The sequence below is a fragment of the Accipiter gentilis genome, chromosome 12 (genome assembly GCF_929443795.1).
Source record: "Accipiter gentilis chromosome 12, bAccGen1.1, whole genome shotgun sequence".
NCBI lineage: Eukaryota > Metazoa > Chordata > Aves > Accipitriformes > Accipitridae > Astur > Astur gentilis.
Window position 1 is genome coordinate 9,095,312 of NC_064891.1, and position 9,299 is coordinate 9,104,610.

The 9,299-nt window shown below is 49.6% G+C and overlaps 2 protein-coding genes across 4 annotated transcripts in view; one reads left to right on the plus strand and one right to left on the minus strand.

Moving 5' to 3' along the window:
* Positions 1 to 9,283, plus strand: part of GTF2E2 (general transcription factor IIE subunit 2) — a 35,043-nt gene extending 25,760 nt beyond the window's left edge. For 2 of the 3 annotated variants that reach the window (XM_049815371.1, XM_049815374.1), the window contains exon 9: positions 9,199 to 9,283. Coding sequence is in view for 1 of the 3 variants with exons in the window: in XM_049815370.1 (XP_049671327.1) it covers positions 2,901 to 3,072; positions 4,570 to 5,498 (1,101 nt within the window). In the remaining 2 variants the exon portion in view is untranslated. Of the gene's footprint in view, positions 1 to 1,448; positions 3,073 to 4,569; positions 6,822 to 9,198 lie in introns of those variants that run through there. The other variant, XM_049815370.1, reaches the window with a different exon arrangement.
* Positions 1 to 9,299, minus strand: part of BTC (betacellulin) — a 67,213-nt gene that overhangs the window by 27,693 nt on the left and 30,221 nt on the right. The window lies entirely within an intron of this gene.

Below are 9,299 nucleotides of genomic sequence, written 5' to 3' on the forward strand. Positions count from 1 at the left end.
AGCAAGTATGAACTACTAAATTTAGACTTTAATTTAATTAGCTAACGGTAAATGTGTCTTTAAGTAAGATTCTCTCACTAGTTGCCGCTTGGCATAGAGTGATAAATGGTGCTCAGCATGTAATGCAGGAGTTCCTGTTCAGTGCTTAACTCTGCTTTTACATTACTTAATGGGTATTTACCCGGATTACTTACAAGGGGCTTTCTAGTAGAATTGAATACAGTATTTGTTTTACCTGTTTCGGGGAAAACCTTTTCCTAAAATCACTGCAGGCAAGTTTCTTTCACAGTCAAATACACCCTTGGTTTGTATGCGTCTTCCTTGCCATGGGACTGAGCTTTACTGAACTTGGGTGATATCTGAGGCTCAAACTCAGAAAAAACGCTCTCCTGAACTCCCAGCAGGCTGCAGGATGGCAATGCAGCTGTAGCTTCCTAATGCTAATCAGAAATTGCCCTCGGCGATTTCTCCTAACTGTAGTGGATGCACGTGTGTTGCACAGTTCTACTTTATGGACAGGAGGGAAGTAAAATGACAGTGTAATACTGAAGCAATTTTTTTTAAACTAATAAACTTAAAATGCTGGTTTCCAGTGTTGCTTCCTTAAAGACTGAGAGAATTAACATCTTCTGCATTGCGTTTTCCTTTTCAAGGAGGTAAAGCAATTTTTGCTATATTTTTATCTTCTCAATGACTTATTGTTCTGGGCTAACACTGTCATCCTTTTAATCGTTCTTGGTTGGGGAGGAGGGAGGAACCACCTTAAATGAAAGCTCCCTGTTAGACGCCTGATGTTCTGTGTAGTACAGACTAATGTGGAATGTGGCCAAATTATGTCCTCTTGATAACTTATTTTTACATACTGAACCAGAGTCAATCAATGCTGATATGGTTTTCATGGCATTGCAGGAGAGGAGCTGTTTCTTTGGTCTTCTAGGGTTAGGATCAAAGATAAAAATAGGTGACTGCGATATCCCACTGACAGTAGATTGCTGCTGTGTGCACATGAGCTGTTGTCTTGCTTGATGTATCAGGGGTTGAAGCAGAGGCCGTCGGATCTGAACTCATGAACAGGTGAAGAATAAGGCTTTGTTGCTGTTGGCACTGAACAAGTTCTGTATACTTGGGGAAGCACAGGAGAAAAATACTTCTGTAAGCATAGCATTTATCCTCCTGATTTTGAAGACTGCTCTTTTGAGAAACGGACAATACTTCCAGCATTGCACACGTCAGCCCTGTTTTTGCTAAATGCCGGTAGGAGGTTTCTTCTATTATGTTTTATATAGATATATGATCTTTTTTTTCATGCTTTTTAAATAGAGAGATATATATGTATAAAAAGCATGCTGTTCCAGCTGGTACCTTCCAGGTCAGCACAAGCAATTCCTCTTGGAGCTTTTTAGTTTTCCGTTACAGCTCTGCTTTAAAGCACCCATGGCACACTTGCGAAACTGTTCACCTCTCTTCTGTCGTTTTCACTTGGGGAAAAAAAAAAATTCCCTTCCATCTGCTGCATTTTTGAGCAGTGATTTTTTTGGTGGTGGTGCTTAGACAAAAGCAGAGCTCTTGGTGTGCTCTGAGTTGCCTTTCATACCTTTGGGGGTTTTTATGGGGTTAACTTCCTAGTCATCTTACATAGCATTACCCTTTCTCTGTGAACCAAAGTTTGCAAAGCAGACTGTAAGGTAGCTTACCTGGTTTGTTTCTCTGCTCAAGTGATTAAGATAATAGGGAAGTCTAAAGAAAATGCCTCTAGCTACTTTCAAAGATTAAAAATATGTTAGGTCAAAAAATAGGAGATCAGGAAAGGAAGATTGACTACCAGCTCTGTGTGCTGTGCTGGCATTATCAGGCTCCAGTGTTCAAAGGAACAAAATGGTCCAGTTGATGTCCAGTTGGAAAGACTGGATTAGATGTGTTGTCTTACTGGAGGAAGTCTTCTCCTCTGCTGTATGAGCAGAGAGGGCATAGTAAGTTTTACAACTTTTTAGGGTACAGTCTCAAAAATAGCTGAAGGGAAGCTCTCATTGGTGTGTTAGAGGTGGCATGGAATATAGAGAAGCAGTCATGGAGAAAACAAGTTCAGAAAATAAGGATGAGCTCCTCTCTTTTGGTGGGTTTCAGGAGTTGAGTTTTGTTTCTGTATCGAAGATGCTCCCAGCAGTCCTTACGAGTTTTTTTCCAAGACCTCTTAAAAATCAAATGGTGCAACTTGAAAATGTCTCAGACTATATCAATGGGAGTCTGTTTGCTGAAAGCATTTTAGTACCACTCCAGTGCACTTCATTCTCCTCACAGCGTAATGTCCAAATCAGGCTTTTTGCTGAAGTTCAGCGTAAGAGTTCACAGCTGTCAAAAACGTAAACCTGCTTCATCTTCCTTCAGGGTGTTCTCATGTATTCTGTCCAGCAGGATGGTTCTCCCAGTGGCCAAAATCATCATGCCCTCAGCTTGGTTTCTTTGGCAAAATTCTTGTTCCCTCAGTCTGGCAGGGCTGCTGAGAAACTTCACGCTCTCTCCTGGGGGCCATGGCCCTATTAGTCCATTTTTCTCTTCCTTCCCTGGAAGAGTCTGCTGCCAACCAGGAAGATAAGGGGACTCGGGCTGCCCTTGACAAAGACAGAACATAGAATAGAATATTTCAGTCAGAAGAGACCTACAATGGTCATCTAGCCCGTGGCAGGCACCTTCGTCTCATGGATTTCAGGAAGGCTCTTTGGCAAACCCATCTCAGTGCAGTCTTTGCCTGTCCCTGCCAGGTGAAGACTTGCCTCTTCCACTCTCCAGAGGCTCTTCAGGTGGTGCGTGTCCTGTCCAGAAAGGACAGCTCCAGGATTCAGTGTGTCGATCCTGGTGGGGCAGTCGTTTGAGCCTTTCTAACCCTCTGGGGCAATGGAGGAATGCAGGCATGGATGAACAGTTCTTCTGATGCAGCATCCTTCTCTTTTTCCCCTGCCATATTAGCCAGGAGCAGAGGCATTCAGTTCCCACCTGCTATGATGCTGATGGACATACAGACAGGGCCATGGGGAAAAGGACCACACTCTTTCTCAATGATGGGAGCTCTCCGAAGTATACCTTGGCTGTCTTTGTCATCCTTTCGCTTGCACAATTGCATCTGGTAAGCCTGTGGCTGCGAGGACAGTATCTGCAGCGGTCGCTAGAGCTGTTCCCAAGAGAACGCAGCTCTTTTAAAGTCTGCAAACAGCTGGAGACGTGCACTCAGTCCTCTGTTTCCCCCTCAATATTACTCTAGCTTGTCCTGTTGGAAGGGAGATGTACCGATTCCACTGTGATGAAACTGGAGGAGGAGGGAGCTGGTAGGGAAAGCCAGGTTGCGTTGCTGATAGCTCTTCCTCTCTAGCTGGGTGTTGCTGGTCTGGGATTTGCTTCTGAAAAGGTATCCTCATAGGGCATCTGGTAGCAATGTCAGCATACCTGCCCGTGGGGATCAGGGGCTGCACTGGCTCTTCAGGAGGAGCTCATTAGGACTTCTTTGTGTCTATATACGTGAACCAGACCTTTTATTTCATCTGCCTCTCCTCACCCCCAAAATAAAAGGACTGTTGTTGTTTTAAGGTTGAAGTTGAATAGCCCAGGGGTGTCACACCTCTAATCATGGAGCTCTATTGGCTTCTCTCCTAAAAGTTGCTCTGACTGAAAAGTTATTCCACCTCTTTCTCTGTTACAAAGATCATTCTGGAAGGGAATGGAAAACAGCAGGATTTTGTATGGTTGAATGAGAAATCTGACATAAGGCGGTGTGTACCAGAGCTAATCTATAATTCATCATGATCATTCAAGGCTTTTAGAGAGCAGAGGAGAGAGAGGCAAGGGAGCCCTGACAAATGGTATAAAGACCCCGCACGTGGATGTAGCCAGCAAGGGCTGTCACTTCTGATGAGCACAGGCAGGCAGTGCAGGGCCACCAGGGAGAGCTGGGCTCCCAGTACCTGCTGATGAGGAGGGGCTGCGTTTGCAGATGACTAGAAGCAACTACGGTACTGACATCTCATTATTTCCAGCTTTGTTGCTTGCTTTCCGGTCGCTGCTAATGTACCAGGCCCAAATTCCTATGTGTGTTACTGCCTCGGGGGCCTCCGGCAGCTACTGCATCTGGGGGAGGATGTCCAGTAGGGTTGAGTGCTTACTGTTGACTGGTTAAGACCGGCAAGGCTAACTGCTAACAACCATCAGGGAGAGGAATGCTCGGACCCCAATTTGCTGGTACTGGCTTTCTACTGCTGGCAAAGTCAGGGATACAGCTGGATCATCGAGGCCCAACGCTGAGTTGTCAGCAAGAGAAGGATCAGCCTGAAAACCGCGTTCCCAGCCGCCTCAGGTAGCTGGCGTTGCTAGAACACTGCCCAGCCTGGCTCTAAGGGTGCTTGTAAAAGGCAGTGCCACACCAGCCAGGAGCCCTGGGCCAGCATTTTGTTGTAATGCAGAAAGCCAGGTGGTTTGGGGCTTGATCTCCTCCCAGGTGAAAGAGGGTCTGCTTCTGCGCTGCTTCTCAGGTCTTTTGTTCGAGCTCCATAGGTACGTTCCTAACTGTGTCTGTCTTGTTAGTTCCGTGCAGGCTCTCTGGACACATCCCTGTAAAGCAGATAAGGAAGAATTGCAGTTCCCCAGAAGAGAGGGCTTATCTGGACACAGCAGGGCTCTCAGCAGGAAAGCAGCTTCTCCATTGTGCTGGGTATTGCCTAGCTGCTCTCTTCCCGAATGAGGGGAACACAGCCTGCGCCACTCCAGCAAGGGCCAGCGGAGCAAGGGAAGCTGCTGGCTCTCTGCTCAGTACTGGGAAGGTCACACTGGGAAACTATACCCAGTTTGGGCCTCCCCCTGTCTCCATTCAAGAGGGATGCAGGGATGGTGGGGAAGGTCTGGTTGGGGCTTCTGGGCTGGTCCGGGCTGGGGGGCAGAGATCCTGGAAGGGGAGCGGGGAGCTGGGACAGCTGGGTGTGGTGAAGAGGCAGCTGGGGGTATATCTAATCATGGGTAGAGCAATGCGAAGGGCAGCCATGGCAATTGACGTAATAGGGCAATGTGGGAAGTTTGGCTTGGATATTAGGAAAAAAAAAAAGCTGGTGGGGAGGTGTCTCCATCCATGGAGGTTTCAAGCATCGTCCAGACAAGAGCAGGCTGCCCAGATCTCATATTGGCAACAGTCCTGTTGCAAGAGGAGGGTTGGGTCAGAGACCTCCTGCAGCCCCTTTTATCTGTGTGCTCCTGTGAGTCCGAGCCCTGGTTCCTTCACTGCCACACAGCTTGCTGTAAGAGCAGTTCTCGTTGTTTCTCGCTGGCTTGCTTTCTGCTGCTTTGGTTTGCAAGTGTATGCAGCAGCCTCTGTGTTACCCACCAGCCCAGAAAAAAAAACAGCTGTGACTCTGAAAACCCCTCAGTGTTTCTGTGGTTGGGACCCACGTGTCGCACTCCACCAGCCTCGTGGGCTGGACGTTGTGCAGAGTGCAAGCACAGCAGGGGAAAAGGATGGTTAAGGCAGGAGGTTGTCCTTCCATGCAGTTAATTTTTTGACTATACCTGCGCTTCTGGGCTTACATCCAAAGCCTGAAGTACTTGGGCGATTTCCTCCTGCTTCCATCAGTTAGGTTGTATTTTCTATTCCCTCCTGAGCTAGTTATTAATTATGGAGACTGCAGAGATGAAGTCCAGACTCCGCTAATGGTTGACTTCCCCATGTTTTACAAGAAGCATTTCAGGGATCTGCTAATGGTATTTCTTAGCTTTGCTTTTTAGCTCCACCGTCATCTTGGTTTCTAGCCTGAGCATGGCAGTGAGGCAGATAACGTTGTTTTAATGTTAGCTGAAGCCTGGTGCTCTGGGCAGCCTGCAGTTGCAGGCCACACATCTGCAGCACCCTGCTCATCTCCCTGGGTTGAAATGCCTCCCCAGTGCAGGCACTGCCTGGCCTGGGGACGGTTGCCCTGGCTCTGGGCTGCAGGCACGGCCCCAGGGCATACTTTAGGCATTTAGGTGTGCTGTGCAATCCCTTGTGTGCAGTTATTCCCCTCCTTCCCGGGGCAGTGGGATGGCCAATGCCTTAGCTGCATGCTTTCCCAGGCGCACGGAGCCTTTTCCTGCTGGCAGGGAGCACAGAGCAGCCTTGCCTGGCAGCATTCAGTCAGTGCGCTGACCCTTGCTGGCTGACTCCTCTCTGTTTCCCCAAGCTTTGAGAATTGGGGAGCAAATCCACGGTGCACCCTCAGCCTGGCCCCAGCTGTCCTTGCAAAGCCACTTCTTTGTTCTTAGCCGCCGGCTTCCCTCCCCGCCTGCGTCTCGGCCTCTAAAGCTGCCTGGCCAAACCCCAGTGCTATCTCATCTTTCCTCTCCCGGCCTTGTTATTCCTTCCCCCCTCTCCCGAGGAGGCCCGCAGGAGCGGGTTCTTGGGCTCGCTCCTCCTCCCTGCCCCGTCCGGGCTGTGGGTGCTGCCGGCTGGCCTCGGCGCCGGCTCTGTCTGCCCTTTGCTGGCCCTGCCCCGGCTGGCCCGTTTCCATTCCCGCAGCACAATCCCCTAGTCCCTGTCGCTGCTGCCTGCCCCCCTGTACAATCCTCTGGGAGATAGAGCTCTCCTTCTCCCATCTTGTTCCCATTCCTCCGCTGCTCGGTTGTGTCCATCCGATGGGGGGAGTTAGAGCCATGGTTTTTTTCCGCAGACCCTGCCGGCTTGTTCCCTGCCTTTGCCGACACTTCATCAGTGGGCAGCCTCAGGGCAGCCAGGATGCATAGGAAGGAGCTGCTCGCATCGCCCCACCCCCACCCCCCGCCTCCCCGAGCTTCGCCTTGGTGTTAGAAGGATGGGGAGAGAAAGACTTGGGAAAGTGGAAACCGTGAGAGTGTTAAATTTTCTCGTTCTGGTTTTTCCAGCTCTGCCTGTTCGTACCACGCCGCCCCCCCCCCCCCCCCCCCGGATTTATCCCTGGTATCGGATGCCAGCACCGGCCCGGGAGTCCCTGGTCCTGTTTTGCAATCTCTCGGCGTCAGCCAGCAGCTTGGGCCTTCCTGTAAATGCCCCGACGGTCGCAGGGAAGGAATGTTCCCCCAGCTGCATGGGGAAAGGTCACCACGGCAAAGGGGACGCGGGGACCGGGCGAGCAGCTTGCTCCCGCCCCTCACCAATGCGAGCAACGCCGATCAGCACGGAGCCAAAAACATTTTGGCTTACTGGGTAAACTTAAAAAAATTAAAAAACGGTTCAAGAGGTCAAATATTTTCAGCAAAGCCCCGCTGCCTTTCGCAGGGCAGATCTCAGAGCAGATGCCGTGCCCAGGCAAAATCCAGGAGGATGCGTGCGTGTTTCATCGCTTTCTTAGCTGGAGGATGTTTGCTGTTGAATCCACTCCCGAAAGCATCTGCGTGTCTTGCTAAAGTGGTGCCTGGGACAGTGGTGTCGGCCAGTTACCGCTGCTCTGAATAGCAGTTGGGCTGAGCAATATGTTCGCGTTGCGCTTGCAGCTTGTCGCTCTCTTCCCTTCCTAGGCCAGGGCTGCCAACAAACCTCTCCCCTGAATGCAACTCGGAAAGAAAGCTGTGACTTGCGGTGGCTGCAGGGGGATTAGCATCCAACATTAAGGGCTTAACTCCCCTGCTCATCCCTGCCAGCTGGGGGTTTCAAGTAACACCACCATGCCTTTTTCTTCCGCCCTTGACAGTTCGTAGCCTGCTTTAATAATGTCCTTTACACACCATTTTCTGGGCTGCGTTTGCTAAGCTGGAGCTTGCTCCTTGTACTTTGTTTTCAGAGTCTGGCCTGTTGGCTGAGGCTCCTGGGGATGCTGGTCCACTCCCTCACATGGAGTGGAGGGAGGAGGAGGAATTTCTAGGTTGGACCTATGAACCGAGTTTTTAAAAATTCTCAGCGTGTTAAAAAAAAAATAAAAATAATCTGGCCCTTCGTCTCTAGGTTACATTTGCCTCTGCTGTGGCTGAGCTCATGGAAAATCGCAGCTTAGCTCCTGTGCTCAGTGCCAAGATTAGTAGGTTTAATAATTAACTGATAACATCTTTGTAAACTTGGAGTCATTCCTTTAAAGCCTGCTGCTCCTTCCAGCCTGGATTTTGGAGCTTTCCTAGAGATCCAAGTGAGCCAAGCAGGAGGATGGTATCTGCCCTGAAAAATCGCTGTGTCCCTCAGGAGCGTTGCCTTCAACTACCCCGAGGGAGGAAGGAGGCTGCTGCTGTTCCCCGAGGCCCCAAAGGGTGTATGTTGGGATCCTTCTCCCTGTTCCTAACCAGATACACAGCACATGACCGACGCTCTGTGTGTAACTTATAATAATCACTGGTTTTATTTTTAAAAAATTACAATAGAAAAGTACCTTTAAACATATTTCCAAAAGTGGAGTAGACAATGTGGAAGCTCCTCTCCTCTCCACGAGACAAAGTACAGGAAATAGTTTGCTAAAAGAGTTAGTTCGTCGCTTGGAAACGCTGGTATTGTTCCTTTTAGAGCCGCTCAGAGGTTTGTCTTGGAATTGATTTCTTCTCACATTGCCCTTATCAATGCCACTTTTTACAGAACACCCCAACGGGACAGTTTCCCATCGCACCGTCTCACCCCCCGCCCTGCCTCGGCTCCAGCAGCCGAAATCTCAGCCGTCTTATTTTGGCCCACCCACAGAATCAGAGGAAGGAGAAAGAAAAAGGTTTTGATGTTTAGCAAAGCCACGGGCACCCTGTGCCTTCAGCGCAGCTGGCAAATTGGCTACAGCAAAGCCCGGGCAGCGGCTGAGCTCGGTGTGCTCTGCAGCAGGGATGGGGTGGGGGGAAAGGCAATGAAAGAAGTTTTGTGCCTCCTTTTGCAAGAAACTGAAATCTGTTGGAGGTTTTGTTTTGGTTTGCTTTGCTCTTTCTTTTTCCAAATTCCTCCTGGAGCAAGGAGAAGGAGAAACTAGTATATCAAGCAGTCTCTTTGCTGGTACGCTATCTCTGTAAAGGTTACAGATACTGCCCCAAGGGTGTTAGCAGCCTCCCTTCTTGTCTTTGCACATGGAAACATGGAAATGCTACACAGCGAGCCACCAGGTCGGCATATAATCTTGACGCTAAAACCCCAGTTCAGCCCAGCGCTTTGGCGTAACGGTAGGCACATGTCTAAGCCCCTCGGCCCACTCAGGGACTCGCACCCTACCTCGAGTAAGCTGGTGAACAGAGGGTTGTTTGTTTTTTTCTCTCATACAGCAGTTTACGTTGCCCGTAACAACTTCAAGCAGTCATGACAGGAGGAGGAGGCAAATTGTCACCTTGCTACATGTGCAGGCTGTTTCTGCCCATCCCTGATC